The sequence below is a fragment of the Cetorhinus maximus genome, chromosome 21, assembly GCF_964194155.1.
Source record: "Cetorhinus maximus chromosome 21, sCetMax3.hap1.1, whole genome shotgun sequence".
NCBI classification, from domain to species: Eukaryota; Metazoa; Chordata; class Chondrichthyes; order Lamniformes; family Cetorhinidae; genus Cetorhinus; species Cetorhinus maximus.
The window spans coordinates 11,720,636-11,744,168 of record NC_135899.1 but is presented as its reverse complement, the minus strand read 5'-3'; the positions used below and the strand labels follow the sequence as shown (position 1 = coordinate 11,744,168).

The 23,533-nt window shown below is 42.6% G+C and overlaps 1 protein-coding gene and 1 long non-coding RNA gene across 6 annotated transcripts in view; both read right to left on the bottom strand.

Annotated features, from left to right (window-relative positions):
- The window catches only part of LOC144695678 (uncharacterized), a 36,798-nt gene extending 15,289 nt beyond the window's left edge, over positions 1–21,509 (bottom strand). For 2 of the 5 annotated variants that reach the window (XM_078566611.1, XM_078566612.1), the window contains exons 1-4: positions 21,372–21,509; positions 18,896–18,996; positions 18,006–18,059; positions 13,852–14,193 (exon numbers count right to left, since the gene is read on the bottom strand). In XM_078566611.1, the coding sequence (XP_078422737.1) occupies positions 13,852–14,193; positions 18,006–18,059; positions 18,896–18,914 (415 nt within the window). In that variant the 5' untranslated portion in view covers positions 18,915–18,996; positions 21,372–21,509. Of the gene's footprint in view, positions 1–1,123; positions 1,178–3,586; positions 3,712–13,851; positions 14,194–18,005; positions 18,060–18,895; positions 18,997–21,371 lie in introns of those variants that run through there. The other 3 variants (XM_078566613.1, XM_078566616.1, XM_078566615.1) reach the window with 2 other exon arrangements.
- LOC144695679 (uncharacterized) lies at positions 10,112–11,885 on the bottom strand. The gene is made up of 2 exons (XR_013579990.1): positions 11,760–11,885; positions 10,112–11,627 (listed from the first exon to the last, which is right to left on the bottom strand). It is a non-coding gene; the product is annotated as an uncharacterized LOC144695679 (long non-coding RNA).
- Positions 21,510–23,533: the final 2,024 nt, after the last annotated feature.

Genomic DNA, 23,533 nt, shown 5'->3' with positions numbered 1-23,533 from the left:
AGGAACATTTAGTCAGCAATAAGCTTCTCAACGTGTTCAGTTTCCCTTTCATCTGAACCAGTTGGCTCCAGGCCGAATGTGGCATCAAGGAGCCCGAGTAAAATTGAAGCCAGCGGAAATCCAAGGTATGCTACCCACTGGCTGGAGTCAGATCTACCTTAAAGGAAAATGGTTGTGGTTGTTGCAGGCCAATCATCTGAGCCCCAGGGAATGGCTGCAGGAGTTGGTTGTTGGTTGTATGCCGATGCTTGCTATATTCATTTCCATCCCTAACTCTATAGATAAGGCAGTCCGTGCCAGCATGCAGCAGACCTGGATAACGTTCAGGCTTGGGCTGCAAACTGACAAGTGACATTCACACCACACAATTGATTGGCAATAACCGCATCCAAAAAGAGAGAATCTAACCATCCCCCTTTAACATTCAACGGCGTTATCAACGCTAACTAACCCATAAAAACACCCCGGATGATACTATGGACCAAAACTCTAACTGGATGCCCCACAAAGGTCAAAGGTTTGGAATTCTTCGGTGCATAACTCACCCCCCGTCTCACAAAAGTCTGTTCAACATCTGCAATGCACAAGTTTGGATGGAGCAAATCCCACTTGCCTAAATGAGTGCTGCTCCAACATCACTCAGGACGATTGGCATCACCCGGGACAAAGTGGCCCGCTTGATGGGCACACCATCAACCAGCTTAAACATTCAGCCGCTCTACCACTGGCGCACAGTGACAGCAGTGCGTACTATCTACAAGATACACTACAGCTACTTTCCAAGCCTCCTTCTACTGCACCTTCCAAACCCTGCGACGCCTACCACCTCAAGAGAAAGAGCAGCAGAGGCATGGTAACACCAGCACCTACACATTTACCTCGAAGCTATACACCTACCTGACTTAACACGATATATCCATCCCATCATGTCTCTGCGTGGAGTACTTGGAACTCCCTCCTAACAGCACTATGGTGTACCTCCACTACAAGGGCTGCAGCAATCCAAGAAGTTGGCTCACCACCACCTTTTCAAGCACAATTAGCGTGCAATGCTCCCTTGCCAGTGATGCCCACACCCCATTAACGAATATAAATATTTGTTTCAAATAAATTAAAGGCTTACCAGAAATCAGCAGGACACCGAGTAGCGTATCTGGATACATGTTTCTGCTTTTGTCTGTGAAGGCAATCAGGAAGAAGAGATTTACAAAGGCCTTTTCAATTGATGTGTAATTTCGCAGCTTTCAGTGAAAGTTCTTCCCACCTGACACTTCAGCTTCTTCAATTGAAGCTGGTCGCTGATTTATGTACAGGTTTTTTTTTTACATATGTGGAGGAAATATTCCGCTGTGTTCCTCCACTCGTCCGCCATAGGTTAGGGGAAAAGATGCAGAAATCTGGGGATTAAAGTGGAAACAATGCTGCAGGGCAAAGCCGACATGAAGTGGTTGGGACGCATGGCAGCTGTCCTTTTCACAATTTCTATACATTTCGGCGATAAACCGCGTTTTCTAGGATTTCCGTCGCAGTTGCGATGATGAAAAAGGAAATCCAGACTTCGCTTGACCCCTACATCTTTTTTATAGTGTTCGACTATCAGGTTGTTGACCAGAAAACTCAATGAGATAAAGTTGGACAGGCTGGGGCTGTATCCATTGGAGTTGAGAAGAATGAGAGGTGATCTTATTGAAAAATTCAAGGCCCCGAGGGGAATTAATAGGGTATATGCCGGGAGGATGTTTTCACTTATGGAAGAGACTAGAACCAGGTTACACAGTTTAAGAGGGAGATGAGATTATTTTCCTGTCAAAGGGTCGTTCGTATGTTGAATTGTCTTCCTCAGAAAGCAGTGGATTATGGTCATTGAATTTATTCAAGGCAGAGTTAGCCAGGTTTTTGATAGACAGGGAAGTCAAGGGTTATGGAGGGGTAGACGGCAAAGTGGAGTTGAGACCACAACCAGTTCAGCCATGATCTTATTGAATGACAGAGTGGGCTCGAAGCCCTATTCCTACTCCTAAGACCTATATTTATATGCTTGTTAAATGGACGGGCATTACAAATGTAATCGACGACTGCCAGGGGATTCAGATATGGACGGTGTGCTTTTGGCAGTTGGAACCATTCCACTTCAATATCCACGTGTCGTTATCTCCCCTTCTGAACTGGATTATTCTGCACTAAGACACCACAGTAGAATTCGTTTTTCTTTTCTATTCTTTACAGTTGCTACGCTTTTCAATTCATTTTTGCTTAAATTATCACTGACTCTATTAAAACAATATTCATTAATATGCCTTATATTGTTAAAGTAAATAGCAGCATTTATCCTCGCAAAGATGAAGCTGAACATAAACACTGATTAAAAGCAGGCGGCATAACAGTCAAAAGAAAGCTTGCATTTCTTAGTACCTTTTTTAGGCCAGGGAAGTTCCCAAAGGGCATTACAGCCAATGAAATACGTTTGAAGTGCAGCCAGTTTAGCAATTTAGAAAACGCACCAGTGTGACCATAACAAAATAATGTGTTGTGGATTGAGTGATAAATATTGGCCAGTACACCAGGAATAGCTCCCACTTCTCTCCTTCGGAAACTGTCATGGAATTTCTTAAATTAACCTGATCGGGCGGAGAAGTCCTCGGTTTAGCCGCTCATTCACACAATGGCACCTCGGATAATGCAGCACACACTCGTTACTGCCTTGGAGTGTTAACCTTGACTTTTGTGATCAAGTGGGGCTTCAGCCCATCATCTTCTCGTTCAGCAGCGAAAGCGCTGAAAACGAACGTACACATCACAACCTGCGCTGAATATTCAGTTCGAGTGACTTCAGTAGAAATGACTATCAGGCATGCGGTACACTAGTGGACAAGGGTAGTTTCGTGTGCTTTGTGATCACCAGATGGCTAGTTGTACTCCTTTAGTGTAGATTCTGGTCCAAGGGCGCATCACAGAGGAATGGTGAGATAAACTCCGAACCGAACACAGAGCGACCAGCGGGTTGACCAATCTCTTGTAGGTTAAGTTTTAACAGCGGTCTAAAAAGTCGTAGCAAGGCTGGAAAAGCTGAAAGGTTTCAGAAGATAATTCCTAAGACAGAGACCAAGGCAACAGAAACTGTGGCCTAATGCTGGGTTGAAGGCGTATTGTGGTGCGGCAGATGCAGAGTAGATCAGAGGCAGGGAATGATGGGATCACCATGTAGAGCTGAAGGGGCGACAAGGTGGTACTGGGCTATGGACAGATTTAGAGATAGGGAGTCGAATTTCTGACTTGAGTCATTGGTGAATCGAAAGCCAATGCAAGCCGTTCTTAGTCGAGAACGACAGCAATGTGGGTGACTCTTAACTGTCCTCTGAAATGGCCTAGCAAGCCAGTCAGTTCAAGGAAAATTAGGGATGGACAACAAATGCTGTTCTTGTCAGCGACACCCACATCCCCTGAATGCATGAAAGATTTGGAACTTCCATTTCTCCATAATGTTTTTCCTATTTTACCAATAAGCACAGTAGAACATTAAGCAGATAAATTCTGAACATGACCGGTGCTTCAATAAAGGGCAGAGCTATAGAAAAAATCCACTTACTTTCACGTGCTTAGCGAAGAGTATTATTTGCAGAGTTTCTCCTGGTCTGTGCTGTAGCAAAATAATTTAGAGGATGAAATCGGGAAGCTTGATGTTTTACAACATTGAAAGAGGCTTGTCAGCATTTCCTTGAAGAACAAGAAAAGAGGATTCGAAACTGAGGATGGTATCTTATGCAGGCTACATATCTCTATATGAAAGGTCACATATGAACGTGGGCAACGATTCCCATGTAGTTCTTAAGCATATTTCAAGCGATGCATGATACTTATTTTTGGCAAATGTACAATAAGATGTTTCATTCCTGTCTTGTAAGGTACGTACGTACTTGACTTTTTAAGTGGAATAACAATACAGAATGCCACTCTTATTTAAGTCACAAGCTTCAAATGTTTGCTAAGAAGCTGTTGCAATTTCATGGCTTCAGCAAAAAATCTATTTATGAAATACTTGTGAAAGGATCAAAATAGCCAGACACTTAATCCGAAACTTAAGTTACCACGAGAAGCAAAGATTGCGAGAATCCTTCTATTTCAGTAAAAGTTGTGCAGTGATATTTAAGGAAATGGGTAAACTTTAAACCTCATCCTTTACCAACATGCGAACGTAAAAGCACCAGCAGCCCATTCGGCCCCTCGAGTCTGATCCGTCATCGAATAAGATCATGGATGATCTGATTATGGCCTCAACTCCACTTTCCACCCAACCCCGATGGCTTTTGCCTCCCCTGTTAGTCAAGAATCTATCTCTGCCTTAAAAATACTCATTGACCCCACCTCGACCACTGGGTGAGAGAGTTCCAAATACTCAGGGCCCTCTGAGAGAAAAAGACTTCTCACCCATGTCTTAAACAGGAGACCCCTTATTTTAAACTGTGCCCCCCTAATTCTAGTCTCTCCTACAAGATGAAACATCCCTTCAGTCTCCACCCTGTCAGGTCCCCTCAGGATCTTATATGTTTCAATAAGATCACCTCCATTCTTCTAAATTACAATGGATAGAATTCCATTGTCCCATCCCTACGTTCGGAAGGGTTTGTTGCTGCTTCCCATGTGACATTACCGTCAGACCCGCGGAAAGTCCCGTTCACTCATCCTCAGCCCCACCCAAGAACAGCGGCGTAAGGGTTCCTTTACGTATGTGTTGGTCACTTTTTCTGGAAATCTATGGCGGTGACTGTCCCGTCGCACATAAACCTTGGGAACTGGATGTGTATTTGAATTATAACGTGGTTGGTTTACACGGGAAGTTAGCATTAAAAAGGCGAAATAAATTGATGCAACTCTCTCCGCACCCACCCCATCCCGCAACCGTTCTTACTAAATGAAAACACCAATAAAGATGGCAGTGTTTCTTAGAAGTGCATGCTCGTGCAGGAATGAGTAATATCGCATTCACTTTTATGCACGGTGTTTAGAGAGCAGAGAACAGTGTAGGTTGCAGATTGAAGCTCTGGGCTCTAGGTCGAATCGCACCATGATAACTTTGGATTATCTTTATACAAAAATTTGAGAGAACAATGTGACAAGTACACGTTAGTCTTCCAACAGGAAGCTTAGCTGCATATCTTGGAACCTACGAGGTCATTCAATATCGCAGGCCAATTATTGCTATGTTATCTATTTAGCTGTTCATGTCTGACAACGGTAGGAACTCGCCTCCTAGACTCCCCAAAGCCTGTCCACCATCTACTAGGCACAAGTCAGGAGTGTGATGGAATGCTCCTCACTTGTCTGGATGAGTGCCGCTCCCACCACACTCAAGAAGCTTGACACCGTCCAGGACAAAGCAGCCCGCTTGATTGGCGTCCCATCTAAAAACGTTCAGTCCCTCCACCGCCGACGTACAGCAGCAGCGGTGTGTACGATTTACGAGATGCACTGCAGGAATTCACCTAGGCTACTTAGACAGCACCTTCCAAACCCACGACCGCCACCATCTAGAAGGACAAGGGCAGCAGATAGATGGGAACACCATCACCTGGAAGTTCCCTCCAAGTCGCTCACCACACTCACGTGGAAATATATCGCCGTTCCTTCACTGTGGCTGGGTCAAAATGCTGGAACTCCTCCCCTAACATCACCGTGGATAAACCTACACCACGTGGACTGCAGTGGTTCAAGAAGGCATCTCACCACTACCTTCTCAAGGGCAACTACGTATGGGCAATAAGTGCTGGCCCAGCCAGCGAAGCACACATACCGTAAATGAATTTTAAAAATATCCACTTCTCTCACACAGCCACCATTCTGACTGACCTGTTGTAACAATTTTTGGGGCAGCGATAAACATTGACATGTCCCGCGCTTCAGTCCATCTTATCCTTTGCTCTCTGCATAATTATTCGTTTATTTCTACTATCAGAACAGATATTATGTGTTTCCAATAAATTCCTAATGGCGAGATAAATGTGCTGAAAGGACCAATAACAATAACGCCATGATAGATATTTGAAAACGCATGAATTTATTTACACTATACAAGGCTGAGTTACATACTTTTGCCTTCAATATAGAAAAGAGAATATTTGATTTTGCTAGAAAATAAAGCAAATCATTTCCAATACAGAGAAGGTCAGATTTTAGCTTTTGGAAACAAAAGAACAGCTGGTATAGTATGTTCTTGTTTGAATGAGAAAGAAGAGGTGATAACAACATGATAGAACTTATATGCAAAGGATTCAATATTGTCACTGAGTACGTGATGCCACAGATAGGAAGATTATAACATGCTACTGTAATTCAAGGTTGTTAATAACATGAATGATGCAAGTTATTTGCATTGCTTCTTTTTATCCAACCAACTTCCCAGTTATTACAAACGTTTTCAGTTTTCACTCGGAATCAACAATTATCTTCTTAAGTAGGCTAATGGAATGCTATCTTTTGTTGGGAGGGGAATTGAACATAAAAGTAAGGATGTTATGCTTCAGTTATCCAGGGCATTGGTGAGACCACATCCCGAACATGGTGTGCGGTTTTGGTCTCCTTGTTTAAGGAAGGGTGTAATTGTGTTGGAGGCGATTCAGAGGTGCTTTACTGGATTGATACCTGGAATGAGAAGGTTGTCTTAGAAGGAAAGGAATCTGATCTTATTATCTAATGTCCTTTCATTCCGCTTCCCCTTAAAACGATAAATGTGGCCGACTCCATTTTCATCTTTTGTTTTAATATTTTGTTATCGATTATAAAATCCAGGAAACGCATTCTATTCTATTCACGTGACACTTCTGCGTATTCCTTTGTCAAAACTTGCTTTCAAACAAAGCGGGAAACACCATTGCAGCCGCACAGGCTATTGAACAAGTTGATGTGTATTATTTGGCATTACATACTAATTGCATGAAGAATCAGGGCAAATACTCGGAACAAGGTGTAATATTGACTGCAACTTGCTCAGATCCATCACTATTAAACTAAAATGAAAATCACATTCTAATTCGTGGATCAAGGTTAAGTTGGGGAATTTAGCTATGATACCCACTAAACACGCCAAAACATATATTTTTATATTCAACTGTAAGTGATTTTTTTTTGATTGTGATAAGTCTTAATTACTGCCACAGAACTCCCCAAAACTGAGAATTTTACTTTTCCAATTGTGGGGTCTGATTCCTTCAGGGCTTGGTTATTGTTGACTATGCCTGCAAAAGTATTGTTTCTTCGTTTTTCTCTCGTTGTCTCTTAATTTCATCCGTAGCTTAGTTTCGTTTTCTGTATCTGTTATGGCATTGGACTAAATATTGCATTTTACACTTTCTGTTTCAGGTCCTTTGTGCCTCAGTAAAGATTCTTTACAATTGCTTGATTAAGAAGATGCACAATTGCTTTCCCTGTTCAGAGAGGAGCCATATCCCTAGACCCGCACAGAGAAAAGACTGGACTCACTTTAAGCAGCCATGTTGAAGAACTTTCTTCACAAGTCCCGAGCAGAAAGGGCAGCCGAGAGGGCAGCTCTACAATGTGCTACACTTCTGTAAATGGAACTGTTGCTGTTTTCAAATTATAGTCACTGCATGTTCGAGTGCAAAGCCCTGTAAAATGCCTGAGGACAAGCCCAAGTGCACTGTTGTTTCAGGGCTGATCACAAAATCCGTGGCGTTTAATTCATGCTCAGGAAATAACATAAATTGATTTAATGTTTTAACATTGAATATTAATTACATCAAGATTCATTGAAAATTCTAGGAGGAAATCGGAGCATTACTCTATGTTGATTACATTCAACTCATGTTGGCCAGAACTATAATTGGTTGATAAACGTCACCTTGCAATGTATAATTTATACATGTGTAGTTTCTGCAAGGGCTTATCATGCATAGCCGTGGTTAGTGGGGCCAGGGGTGGGGATGGTGGGAAGGGGCGGTGGGGTGTTGGCGGTGGGGAATCGCAAGTGTAAAATATTTGCTCAAGTTAATTTAGAGAACATTTTGATCGATTTGTGAGAGAGACACAGATTGTGAAATGGCAAGGCCGCTAATTTCGCAGAAAACACGACATGCACCAGAACCCAAAATGGTGATTCATTTTGTATCAACTGGACTTCTCCAAAATGTAGTTTTACTACCCTTTAAGCAGATTGATGAAGGAGCATGAAATAACATTGCTGAGGGGGCTTTTCTGAGTGCAGTGCAACATTGTACCCAATGACTGCCTTTTCTTAACAGCTACTTACTTTTAAACGCTTAAGGGCTTACGGCGAACATCATAAGATGTGGTGGACTGGATCCCGCAAACTTGCCGTGTAGCCACATGAAAGAAGATTAACCAATAAGTCACATGTGGTGTATTTTGAACAACACTCATCTTCCTCAAAAGAATAATAAAATCAGAACAGTGGGGTGATGTTTAAACCAGCTGTTGTGCAATCTTGTAACATTAGGTTGGCTTACGATTAGGCTGCTTTACGTTGACTGTTCTTCTGAATTCTGGTTCAATAAAAATTTGCACTGCAAATAATAAACAGAGCTGCTAAAGTCTTTTTAGATCTTCGTGGGCTAGGCTGACTTTGAAAGGGGCTGATTGTCGATATCTGTTGCTAGGCCTAACGCAAAAATGATTACCAGTCACAGATCCAGGGACATTTTTTCAGACATGTAGATATAGAAGCTGCTTTGAGGAGGTACGATTAATACTCTTTCAGTTGTTGATATTTACAGCTGCAAATACAGCTAGTTTAAAAGGCAAAAGGTTGTCTATTCTATCAGAACCAAAACATTTATTAGACGGGTTTGATAGTAACAAAGTTGCAGTCCTGGATCGGTGTTATGATGTGGCAGATGATATGTGCCTGACGGACAAACCCCCAAGGGAAACTGGGTCACGCTATCACAACGGTTTTGTAATTGGTATTTATTACGAGAAGATATGCGCACTGAATTCCGAAGTAATGAGCCCACCAAGACCGTTAGGGATATCAAAAAATGAAATTAAAGCATTTATTAATAAAATAAAAGACTTCAAGCACACACATAAGACTACAATTACTTATTACGATAAAAAATCCTGAATTCCCAATTGACCTGACTCCCAGTTACATTTTAAGGCAACAGACCAAAACAAAACCTGCAAATAATGCAATATCCACTTAACAGTGGAATTTCAAATGGCTTCCCCAGCTTCAGTTACTTTGCATAGCAGACTTAGGCACAAGTGGCCAGAGGCTTCTTGAAGGCTGTTTCACACACTCCTGTTAGATCTTACATGGCCCTCTCCTCACATAACCTTTGATTCTCCTGTATATATGTTTCCTTCTCTCTAATATTTAAATTCTATTGTTCTGTATGTCTTTGAAACTCTTGCTCATAATACAAAATCTTTAATGTTGCCAAGATTGTCAGTAACCTTTGGGAAAAATAAACACACTTCTCAGCCTAGCTTATCCGGCTAATTGTAAACAGATAAGCATGCCTTTGAAATCCAAGAAGTCCCTTCATTTACCTAAAAAAAGTGCAAATTCCCTTCACACCTTACATGCTAAGCCGGCATCCATGTTTACTCATACGCATTTCAAGCAATTTCTGCACCTAGCTTCTTTTTATAATTCCAAGCTTGCAGTCTACTTAACTCCAAATTTAATTAAATCACACAGACAGACCCAACTATGCTCGCTCCATAAACCTATTTTACAATAAACCAGTAAAATATTATGAAAGTTATTAAACTTTCGTCTCAGCAGTGACCCAGACATCACAAATTCTCTATCCAAAAAGGGAAACGTTAAAATTGGAAAGAGTAAATCAGGCAATTTCCGTGCTGGTATAGGGAAATAAAAAGTATGATTGTTTTCACATTGCTGTAAAAACGCACAAGGACGGGTAAACAGCTATAATTCCTCAACCTGGCCTCGGTGTGGCGCGGACCCTACTTGAGTAGCAACAAAAAATAACTCATATTTCATATAATGCCCTCGGGTGAACTCGGGTTGCAAGAAAGATGCAAATTCGCCGGCGTTGGCCACGTCCCAGGAACAAATGCAAACATTGTCAGAAGATGATGTGCAACTGAGACATTCATTGATTCAAACTTCTTCGCAACCACATTGTTTATTTAATTGATTTTGAAAATGTCGATAGATTGACAGATAGATGGATGGATAAATGCCAGCATATTCCAATTTGTGATGACGAGAACTTAACTAAGTAAGAATAATTCGTAACCTGGTTGCAAAGAAATATTTAAAAAGAATAATAGTAAGCAAAAGCAATAAAATAATTTCGCTATTATAATAATTTCAGCAGGCAAATAAACTACAATACGTTGCAAAATGCAGATCTACTTAATTTGCAGAATATAAATGAACGTTCTACATAAAACGGCATTTTATTTAATGTTCATAGTTGATACATTGCCAGAATGAATTCACTGAGTTTTCAGCCTTTGCCTAAGACTAGAAATCTTTAACTTTAACATAGATTTGCTCAGAAACGCTTGTACCTCATAATATCTGTCAGGATCAGGCTTTTACAATATTGTTGAAGTCAATATCGGCTACTTACTTCTTGCTTAGCTGGGATTGAAGCTGCTGATTGTTGTGCGCATGCGCGCCTTTGTGTTATTGACACAACATTTCCCTTACGTTGGAGGGGTTTGTCAGCAGCGTCCTCTTCAAAGGTCAAAATCATCAGAGGGAGAGAGTAACGGCCAAAAACGATTACAGGGCGTAAAATTAAAATTTTCCGTATCAGACGTGTGACCGTGATTCGAGTTTCAGGGAAGCATTTGCCATTAAATTGTTTCCCCATGAAGCAGACACCTTCACCATGCTGTGCAGTAGAATAGCAGTTTGAACTGCAGAGGTGCATGCATGCAAATTATGTAACACATTTATTTTTAAGGGTTATGAAAGATGCAACTCAGTAAAAGATCGCTTATAGTGATAACTGCTCTACTTGTGCGTTCACGGTGGTTTTCTGTTTCTTAGGCCATTGATGTTACACGCCTCTTGTCACCGGTTCCTGTCTCCGCTAGAATAAAAGACGATACGGTGTAAATATCTTAGCACGTGTTGACGTCAGTTTTGCTGTTTTAGTACTTAATAGTTAAAACTATTCAAAGTGGGAACCTGGGACACACCAAATTTACAATAACTGCAGCTTTCAATGAACGAGTTTGATTACTACAATATCACCGAATGCAATGTTTTAATAGTAAAACGCTCCAATATAAAAGCGCAAGAAGATAACTGGGGACATCTAAACTTACCGGAACACAAGTGACTTTACGACATACTATGCATTATTTTTGAGTTTGCATTTAACAACTGGAATCATTCCACACATGATTTCACTGAATAATGAGCGGCCAATACATGCTGTCCAAAATGCCAATCGGCTTAGTTTACCGTTTTACCATGGAACACGAGCCGGCTGGATCAGCTTCCTCTCGCCCTGAACTGAATGCCATAGGAGAACTTCGAGATTCGCAGAAACATACGAGAAAAGTTGTTATCATGATAATAACGACAAACACTGCAAATTTCACTCCCATCACCATCAGCTGCCAATGCAGCGAATGTCCGCTGACACCGAATTGCATCACACCTATGGAGAACGAAACAGCTCAATTCAGCAATCACTTTATTTAGTTCACTCCAGTAGTGCATCGCAATAATCACCAAGTGCATTACTTATTCCCTTGTGCAGTCGGGCAGACAGATTGTTCCGATTAGATACCTGCGCATTCCGAGTGGTATTCTAGACATCTAACTTTGTACTAATGATTCGTCTGAGTTCTTCTTCTTCGTCTTGGATTCTAGCGTTGATTTTCTATCTTATTTCTCAATCGCTTAGCCAACCTTTTAGTATGTGACAATCCAAAGCATTGAGCAATGTTTACTTCTGGTGAAGAAAGGCTATTGAAATTATGAGCTTTATAAGATTAATATATTTTGGGATTGTAGCTTTAAACGTCACCTAAATGATGGGGCTATGTGACCCATTCTGCAGTCTGCCTGAAATTAGGCCTTTGTGGTTTGATTGTTAGAGTTCAAATGAAGGCTTAGGTTGTTTTAATGAGTATAAGGTGCAAGGTATTTACGCTTGGAGACAATATCTCTGAGTTAACAATGATTGGACTCTGAGTCCCCCAAAGTCCCAGAAAGGTATTGAAGGCACCAGGTTGTAAACCGTTGTGTTCTGTACCGTCCATTTGGCTCTAAGGTGAAAGGGACTTGACGCCAACAATAGCTAGTTATCATTTCTAACTAGTTGCAGGCTAATATGTTTCATGTTCCCAAGGGAAAAGGGGCAGAGAAGCCATTTTGAGACCAGTTTAAAGGCTCCCCTTCAAATCATTGGATATCACAGACAGACGGCAGTTCTGTGTGGTCAGCAAGGTGAAGAGGCTACTTGGAGATAGTGCAGCTGGATAAAGCAGGGAGACGGTCACTGGCGGAAGAGACGTTTCTTGTCGCCTAGATATGGGCATTCGAAGTTACTTTGGGATAGGGGAGCATTGGAAGCTGGGAGCAACTGTGGACTGTTTCGTAAAAGGGCTGTAATTCTGTGATGAGGTTCTAACAAGTGACTTATGAGAAAAGAGAGAAAGGTGGAGATGTTGACGGAGGGAATTCCGGATCCTGGGACATTGGCAGATGAAGGCACGACCGCCAATATGGAACAATTAAAATCAGGATGCCAGTGTTGCAGGAGGGCAGCAATAGCAGAGGGCTGTAGGGTTAGAGGGGTTAGTATTGATAAGGAGAAGGAGAGCCTTGGTAGAACTTGAATACAGGGATGAGGGTTTTTAAATAGAGGCATTATCGGACAGAGCGCCAATGAAGGTTAGCAAGCACATGAGTGATTAGTGAATGAGATTGTGAGGGAGTTAAGCTATGAACTGGAGAGTTTTTTTTTGGATGAACACAGGATTATGTAGAATGAAAGATGAAATGAGTCGGTATAGTTAAACTCAGAGATAACGAAGGTATGGGCGAGGATTGCAGTAGCAGAGCTACTAAGGTAGATTTCGAGCCGAGGGATATAAGGGAGGTGGAAATATTCAATCATGGTGATGGTGCGAATGTCTAGTTGGAAGACCAAGCCGGTGTCAAACAAGGCACCACTGCTGCGAAATGTCTTGCTCAGTTTAAGGCAATTACCGCCAGTGGGCATGAAGGGGGGTGTGGTGGGGAGGGGGGGGGTGGGTGGGGTGGGGGGGGGGGGGGGGAGGTGGGGGGGGGGGTGTGGCCGAAGGTGATGGCTTCAGTCTTACCAATGTTTAAATGCAGGAAATTGCTGTTGACCTGGTTTGAAGAATTGGAAACAATGGTAAGACCCAAGGAAATAATGGTGAGATTGAACTGTCATCGGCATGCATGTCGAACCTATTGTTGTTTTTGCGGATGACCTCCCCGAATTGAAATTCACGAGAGGAACAAACTGAATGAGAGTTAATTTACCTAAGCCAAAATATAAATACAGGGTAAATTCTAGGAAGTGTGTAAAAATGGGTAATCCGCTCCGAAAATCCAGAATCCAAAATGTCAAATAGATTCAAATCTAAAAAATCAATTTACACATTTAATCATATGTTCCTGGTTATTAAAGAATTAAGTGTGAAATTTAAGTTTTAATGGAATACATATTAAGCAGATTATTTAGCCACAGAATGCGCATTACTTTCCAGGGATGCGAAATTTATAAACCCTCTTTATAACCCTTATCTGAGAGTTATCGAGTGGATGTTGGAGGGGTAAGTAGTTGGGAGTTTTATCGAAAAGAATAAATGCAAAGAAGGACAGGTGTTAGCACAATAGAAACGTACCTTTTACTGTTACCCGAGTGCCCGTTCCGTTTCCTTTGCCAAACTGAATTGAATCTATTTCACAATAATATATCCCAGAATCATTCTGTCTTGCGTCCATGACTGTAATTTGAAACCATCTTAAAGAGCTTTGATTTTCCTCCAAGACTCTACCAATAAACTCTCCAGATTTGTTCATAACTTTACAGATTTCACAACCCAATACTTCCTTGTACCACTTGACGGCAAGCACTGTTTCCGCTTTAAGTTCAGTAAGTGTGCAGAGGAGTTGAAACTCCCCTCCTTCTGTTATTTCGATAACCCGTGGGCTTTGAGTTACTTTGATATCGGCAGCAGCAACAGCTGAAAGACAGAGACGCCAATTACTCTCGTTAGACAAATCTACCCCGCATTTCAATCTACCTGTCCTGACAACTTGCAAATAACTCAGATGCGGCTAATGGCGAATGCAAAGGGCGAATCCCCAGCTACCTCCTCTACATTTCAATGGCAACATGGCTATCGAATGTCCTACCACCAACCTTTTTGCGGTCACTAGTACATTCTTCGCTTGCAGACTTTAACACAGAACAGCAATGTCGCGGGAACAGCATCACATCCGTGTTCTCGTCCAAATAGCAAGTTATATATTGTGTCCTTTGACCCTCGCTGAGCCAATTTGCTTGTAAAACGTCAAGGTTCGCAGTTGTTCACAGAGAAGTTCCGGCACTGCTTTACCCGTTCAAAGAACAAAGAACAAAGAACAAAGAAAAGTACAGCACAGGAACAGGCCCTTCGGCCTTCCAATCCTGCGCCGATCATATTGCCTGTCAAACTAAAACAATTTGCACTTCCGGGGTCCGTATCCCTCTGTTCCCATCTTATTCATGTATTTGTCAAGCTGCCTCTTATCGTACCTGCTTCCACCACCTCCTCTGACAGCGAATTCCAGACACTCACTACCCTCTGTGTAAAAAAACTTGCCCCGCACATCTCCTCTATAGTTTTCTCCTCTCACCTTAAATCTATGTCCCATAGTAATTGACTCTTCCACCCTGGGAAAAAAGCCACTCATAATTTTGTAAACTTCTTTCAAGTCGCCCCTCAATCTCCGTCGCTCTAGTGAGAACAATCTGAGTTTCTCCAACCTCTCCTCATTGCTAATAACCTCCAGACTAAGCAGCATCCTGGTAAACCTCCTTTGCACCCTCTCCAACGCCTCCATATCCTTCTGGTAATGTGGCGACCAGAATTGCACGCAATATTCCAAGTGTGGCCTAACCATGGTTCTATACAGCTGCAACATGACTTCCCAGCTTTTATACTCAATACCCCTGCCAATGAAGGCAAGCATGCCATATGCCTTCCTGACTACCTTATCCACCTGCGTCGCCAGTTTCAGTGACCTGTGAACCTGTACACCCAGATCCCTTTGCCCGTCAATGCACTTAAGGGTTCTGCCATTTACTGTATAATTCCTGCCTGTATTAGACCTCCCAAAATGCATTACCTCACATTTGTCCGGATTAAACTCCAGCTGCCATTTCTCCGCCCAAGTCTCCAACCGATCTATATCCCATTGTATCCTTTGACAATCCTTTCCACTATCTGCAACTCTTCCAACGTTAGTGGCGTCTGCAAACTTACTAATTAGCCCAGTTACAATTTCCTCCAAATCATTTATGTATACTACAAACAGCAAAGGTCCCAGCACTGATCCCTGTGGAACTCCACTAGTCACAGCTCTCCATTCCGAAAAGCACCCATCCATGATCTCGTCCAAATAGCATGTTATATATTGAGTCCTTTGACCCTCGCTGAGCCAATTTGCTTGTAAAACGTCAACGATCGCTGTTGTTCACAGAGAAGTTCCGGCACTGTTTTACCCGTTCAATGAAGACTATAGGAGAACATGCCAAGAATATCATCAGACAAACTTAAGGAGGAGGCGCCAATCTGGTGAAGGTCGTACAAGGGAGTACATGCAAGCTAAATAGCGGAAGCAACATAGTGTAAATAGCCATAAGCTATCCAAAACCAACGGATCAGATAAAATCTCGGCAGCTCTGCCAAATCCACAAGAAACTGCAGGACGAGGCTCTACAACCATTCATATTATAAATGATGGAGAGTTCAGCCCGTCAGCGCAAAAGGCAGGATTGAAACGTTTGCAACCACCTCCGCCCAGAAATGTGAAGCGGCTGTTCTGTCTGAGACCCCTCCTGAGGTCCCCGCCGTCACAAACGCAAGTCTTCAGCCAATTCGATTCACGCCACGTGATATCATGAAATGGCTGGAAGCACTAGATGCGGCAAAAGCCATGGGGTCTTATGCTGGCTGTTGTACTGATGATTTATGCTCCCGATCTAACCATGTCCCGAACCAACCTGTGCTAGTGCAGCCACAAAACTGGCATCCACCCGACCCTATGGAAGCTGTATTCCTGAAACCTGTTCGCGAAAAGAATGACAATTGCAGTCCAACTAATCAACGCCCCAACATTCTACTCTCAATCATCAGCAAATAGATGAAAGGTACACCATTTGGCAGTGTTATCAAGCAGCCGAATCAGCAACACACTGCTCAATTTGGGTTTCATCTGGACCAGTTGGCTCTAGACATCATTGCAACTTTTGTCCAAATATGGTCAAAAGAGCTTATTTCCAGTGGTGAGGTGCGAGAATTTGCCCTTGATATCAGGTCAGTATTTAACCGAGCGCGACAACAGGGAGCCCTGGCGATATTGAAGTAAACGGGAATCGGGGTTGGGGGTGTGGGGAGGGGGGTAACTCTCCACTGTATGGAGCCATGTCGACCTCAAAGCAAGATTGCGGTGGTTGTTGGTCTCACGGTAAAGGATGTTCGCTGATGACTGCCCAGTATTTGTTTCCAATCCAAACTTAGCTGATAACAAAGCAAACCGTGTCAGTATGCAGGAAGGCCTGGCCAATATTCATACTTGGGCTGAGAAATGACAATTAACATTCACGCCACAGAAGTGCTTGGCAATGCCCATCTCCAAAAAAAGAGAATCTAACCATCTTTCTTTAACGTTCAGCAACATTACCGTTGAATCCCCTAACAAAAACATCCTGATGGTTACAATTGACCAGAAATTTAACTGAGCGAGCCACATAAAGGTTGTGGCTACAAGAGCAGGTCAAAGTCTGGGAACTCTGTGGTATCCAACCCACTTCTTGACTCCTGACTGTTCAACATCTGCAATGCACAAGTCAGCACATTGATAGGATACCCGCTCCTTGCCTAGATGACTGCAGTCCCAACAGGGTTCAGATGTTTGGCATCACCCTGGAAAAAGCATCTGCTTTATCACCATAGATAAAAGCAAAAAACTGCGGATGCTGAAAATAAAAAAAAACAAAAATACCTGGAAAAACTCAGCAGGTCTGACAGCATCTGCGGAGAGGGATAGTTAACGTTTCGAGTCCGTATGACTCTTCACCAGAGCTAAGGAAAAATAGAAAAGAGCTGAAATATAAGCTGGTTTAAAGGGGGTGGGACAGGTAGAGCTGGATAGAGGGCCAGTGATAGGTGGAGATTGCCAAAAGATGTCATAGACAAAAGACATCACCATCCCATTGATCACCATACACATTGGGTCCCCCTACACTGGTGCACACTAAAAGCAATGCGTACTATCTGCAAGATGCACTGCAGCAACTCTCCAAGCCTCCCTCTACTGCACCTTCTTTACCCACGACCTCTACCAGCTCAGGAGAAATGGGCAGCAGGCGCATGATAAAACAAGCAGCTGCATATTCACCACTCACTTGCACATCATTCTGACTTGAAACGCCATAGCATACAGGGTTATGGGCCAGGTTCTGGAAAATGGGATTAGAATAGATAGGTCCTTGATGGCGGGCACGGACACGATGGGCCGAAGGGCCTGTTTCTGCACTGTGTGGCTCTATGCCTCTATGACTATATGACTTGGAACTATATTTCCGTTCCCTCACGAAGCTGGGTCTAAATCCTGGGACTCTGCCCCCAACAGCACTATGGGTTTACCTCAACCACAAAGATCAGAACGCGTCAAGATGGCGGCTCACTGTTACCTTCTCATGGGCAATTGGTGTGCACTTAATGTTGGCCTTGCCAGTGATGCCTATTAACGAATGTAAAGAAATATTGAAAATAAGTTCAAGACTCACCGAAAATCAGCAGGGCACCAATTATAGTATCTGGAAACATGTTTCTGCTTTTGCCTGTGAAGGCAATAAGGAAGAAGAGATTTGCAAGGACAATTTTAATTGATGTGCAACTTCGTAGCTTTTACTGAAAGTTCTTTACACCCGACAGTTTACTTTCTTCAAAAGGTGCCCCATTGTTTAGTCATAGATTTCGAATTTGCTCGCTCACTGCTGTGCAGACTTTCTTTTTAAATACATGGAGATGATATTCCGCCGGGCCCCACTATTCGTCCGCCAAATGTTAGGGGGAAACAACTGCGGAAATCTAGGGGTAAAGGCCTAAAGGGCAAAACCTAACATGAACTGGCTGGGCCGAATGGCCTGCGTCTTGATCATAACCTCCTTGTAGTTAGTCCTTTTCTAGGACTTCTGTTACAGTCACGATAATGAAAGGGACAATCCACACTTCACATTACCCCTATATGTTTTCTATAATTTCCAGCTATCAGGCTGTTGATGCGAAAACTCAATATTTATTTAACTGGACAGAAATGGCAAATAGAAGCGATAATTCACAGGCTTTTGCAATGAGCTGTAAACCTGGGCGGTGAGTTTTTTGGGTGATAGAACATTGCACTCCAATTACTCACCTAGTGTTATCTTCCCCTTTGTTAACCAGGTTCCCATCAAGACCCTACAAGTAAGGTTTTGTTTCTTTCTCTAGTCTTTTCTGCTGATACGTTTCAAAATTTAACATTACTTAAATTATCACTGCCTGCATTAAAATAACGCTTATTATTGTGCGTTATACTCTACTACAATAGCAACATTTATCCGTACAGCAGAGATGAAATTGAATATGATCGAGGGTGAAAAGCAGGGGGTTTAGCTTCGATCAAAAAGAAACTTACATTTCTTAGCACCTTTCATGGCGACAGGGGGTCCCCACTGAATTGCATTCACAGTTGTAATTTAAGAAAAGCAGCCATTGTGATACTGATCAGATAATGTGCTGTGGATTAAGGAATAAATATTATCAAGGACACCGGGAACTTATCTTCTTTGGAAAACTGTAATGGAATTTCTTAATTGTGCCTGACTGTGCAAACGTGGCCTCGGTTTTACATCTCATTCAAGAGATAGCATGTCTGTCAATGCAGCACACTCTCCTTACTGCTCTGGGGTGATAACCTTTATTGGGTGTTCAAACTCTTTCGAGTTATCAACAGTCACAGATTGCAACTCTTTCAAGTACAATCACAGTTCTTAGTTTTCCGGGAGTGGGACATAAACCCACAACCCTCTGATTCAAAGGCGAGGGTGCTATGAACTGAGCCACAGCTGACACCTCTTATTGGGTGTTCAAGTGGTACCTGACCTCATCGCCTTCTGATTGAGCTAGGTCAAGGGGGGTGGGGCGTTGAGGCAGGGGCTGGGGGTGGGGGTGGGGCTGAGAGCCCTCTCAACTGAGACACATTACAGCCTGCAGTATTCAGTTTTGGTAACTTCAGTGGAACCGACCATCAGGCTACTGCTGCTACTATGCTGCTGCACAAATGTAACTCATTGTGGTTTTTGCCCCCATTGGATGGCCAATTGCACTTCTTGAGTTTAGAATCAGGCCCAATGGAGCATTGCAGAGGCTTGGTGAGCTGGACTCCAAACAAAACACAGAACGATCTGCGGGCTGACCAAAGTTCTTGGCAAGAGGTGAAGTTTTAACAAAGGGCAGGTTTCAACAGAGGTCTCAAGGGGTGTAATAGCGCTGGAATGGTTCCAGATAGAAATTCTTAAGGCAAGGCTACAGAATGATGGGTTGAAGGCGGGGTGGGGCGCGGGACGTGCAGAGGAGACTAGAAACAGGGGGACAGTTCTGAAGAAGAGTCACCCTGGACTTGAAACGTTAACTCTGCTTCTCTTTGGACGGATGCTGCGAAGCCTTCCGAGTTTTTCTAGCACTTCTTGTTTTTTAGTTCAGGTCTTTAGAATCCGCGGCAGTTTACTTTTAGTATACAGGGGAACCATGTGCAGCTGTAGGGGCGGACTTGCAAAATTTGGATATGGACAGATTCAAAGACAAGGAGAAAAAATTCTGAAGAAGAGTCATATGGACTCGTAACCTTAACGCTGTCTTTCTCTCCACAGATGCTGTCAGACCTGCTGAGTTTCTCCAGCATTTTTTGTTTTTGTTCGAGAAGAACTTCAGGCTTGGGTTGTTGGCAAACCGAGAGCTAATGTGAGTCAATAGACGGCGGACCCGAGAATTCTTCGTTAAAATTGGCTTAATTTACTATGAATTTACTTTAGTTTAAATGTGTTTCTACACTCATGAGCATTCAGCGCTTCCAGTCAGGGTTAATTTATAACACAACTTAATATTCTACTAAACAAAAACACGATTTACAGAAATATATCAATCAAGGTGGTGATTTAGTGGTGAGGCGACAGGGCTGGTAATGCGGAGAGCGGCTAATGCTCTGGTGACATTATTAAATCTGGAATTATGAAGCAATGGCGACCACGGAAGCATCACCCATTGTTGTTAAAACCTATGTGGTTCACCAATACCCTAGAGGGAAGCAAATCTGCTATCGTTACCGGTCTGGTCTACATGTTACTCCAGACCGACAGCAATGTGGTTGACTCTTCACTGTCCTCTGAAATAACCTAGCATTTTAAAAAGTGAGACCCGTTAAATAACTTCATAATAATAAGGCCTGGATTTGAAATATGACCTCAATGGTGACCTTGAAACTAGCATCAATTGTTTTAAAAACACATCTCATTCACTAATGTCCTTTATAGAAGGAAATATGCCATCCTTACCTGGTTTACCCTAAATGTGACTCCAGACCCACAGCAATGTGATTTACTCCTAACTCTGAAATGGCTTAACCAGCCGGTATGAAATGCTGCCCTTGCCAGTGCTGCCCACATCTCATCGAAAATAAAATGAAAGTTTGACCTTCCATTTGTCCATGACTTTCCCCTCCCCCACCCCCGCCCCTCCCACCCTCAGCCTATTTAACTAATTAGAATAGCAGACACATGGGAACACCACCAACTGGAAGTTCTCCTCTAAGACACTCACCATCCTGACTTGGAAATATATCACCGTTCCTTCACTGTTGCTGGGTCAAAATGCTGGAACTCCCTCCCTAACAGCACTGTGGGTGTACCTACAGCACATCGGCTGCAGCTGTTCAAGAAGGCAGTTCACCACCACCTTCCCAAGGGCAACTAGAGATGGGCAATAAATGCTGGCCCAGCCAGCGAAGCCCACATCCCGTGAATGAATAAAAAAAAATAGTTGATAATTAGGCAGGGGAATTCTGAACATGACCGCTGCTTTACTGAAGAACAGAATGATAAAACAAATTGACTTACTTTAACTTGCCAGCAAAGTGTGTCATTAACTATAATATCGTACATTTCCTCATCGTTTATGCTGTAACAAACTTACTTGTAGAACACATCGGGGAGAGTAATGTTTTACTGCATTGAAAGAGGCGTGTCTGCATTTTCTTGAAGAACAAGGATATAGGATTAGAAACTGAAGTTCGTGTCTTATGCAGATAACAGGGTATATATCTCTGTATTAAAAATCACATGAAATTGGGACCTGAATCCTATCGAGCTATTATAGATATTCCAAGTAATTGGCTTGGATAAATGTGCGATCATCTGCTTCATTCCGCTCATTGTAAGGTACATACACATTTGACTATTTAAGTAGAATAACGAAATACAATGCCACTCCTGTAGAAATTGCAATCTCCAAATGGTTCTCTTAAACCGTTGCAAATTTCATGCCTTCGGTAAAACAACGATTTACGAAGAATACTTGTGAGATGACCAAAATAGCCAGGCACTCAATCTGAAACTAAAGTTACAATCAGAAGCAAAAATCACGAGCATCCTTGTTCCTATTTCAGTGGAAGTTGTGCAACGATGGTTTATGAAATGGGTTTATTTTTGCTGCAAGCCTTTCTGCACATGCGCAGATGGGGGTGTCGGTCGCAGTGAATCAGCCTGTGATTTTATAATTTGCAACAAGCAGATAGCCTACATTAAGTTTTGAGGTGCAGCTTGAAACCGGGATTCGGGAGTAATCTACACTGCAATCATGTTAGCATTGGTTGTGCGCCAAAATGTCCTGTTCATTTGTGAGTCATGAGTATTCAAACTCTCACCAGAAATTCGTCGGGGCATTACTTTATAAGAGAACTTTTACTATCAAAAGGATTTGTCCTATTTTCTACAAATGAATGTGCCATTGTGTAAATATTGCTTTTATTCATTCATGGGATGTGGGTGTCGCTGGCTAGGCCAGCATTTATGGCCCATCCCTGATTGCCCTCCTTATAATACAACATAACTGCCCTCACTATAATAATAAATAAACAACGTTATACAAGATCATCACCCAATGTGGGATTCAGGAGCCCCCTTAACTACCTATTGAGCAAACCGGAAATTGCCACCACAAATCTTTTCCAACTTGCTTCAGAAAACTGTGACATGAGAAATAGGAACATAGGAAATAGGGGCAGGAGGAGGCCATTCGGTCAGTCAATCGTGCTCCGCCATTCAAACGATCATGACTGATCATCTACCTCTATTCCATCCCCACCCCCCACTATCCCAACATCCGTTGATGTCATTGGTATCCAGAAATCTATCGGTTTCTGTCATGAACATGCTCAATGACTTGAGCCTCCACAGCCCTCTGGGGTAGAGAATTCCAAAGATTCACCACCTTCTGAGTGAAGAAATTCCTTCTCTTCTTCCTCCTCGTCTTAAGCACCCTGCCCCCTTTCGTGGGACTGCGTTCACTTTTTCTAGGCTCACCAGATAGGGGGAACATCCTAGCTCCACCTACCCTGGCACACCCTGTAAGAGTTTTGTCAGTTTCAATGGGATCATTTGTCATACTTTGAAATTCTAGAGAATACAGGCACAGTTTCTTCAATCTCTCCTCATGTGATAATCCCCCCAACCCAGGGATTAGTCGGGTGAACCTCCGATACACTCCTTCTATGGCAAGTATATCCTTCCTTAGATAAGGAGGCCAAAACTACGCCCAATGCAAATTTAGCAGTCTGGAAATATTACATTTGGCCCCCACATCCAAATCATTTACATAGATTGTGAACATCTGTGATCCTTGTAGTTCACCACTAATAACAGCCTGCTAGCCTGAGAATGACCTGTTTATTCCCCTTCTCTGTTTTCTGTCTGCCAACCAAGTCTAAATCCACAAATTAAACCTTCGATAGGGCTTTAAACTAAATAGTGGGGGGTAGGGTTCAGTTACATGGAAATATAAAAAAATCAAAGTTAAAGGAGAGGGTAAGAGTGCAGGTTAGTGACGAGGCAGATTGCTATCAAAAAGTGAAAGGAAGGGACAGAGTGTGTGAACGCTTTCTTGCACCATAGAATCATATAAGAGTAGGAAAAATTGACAATAGGGCAAACTTAAAAGCTTTGTATCTGAATGCACGTAGCATTCGGAATAAAAGTAATGAGTTAACAGCGCAAATAGAGAT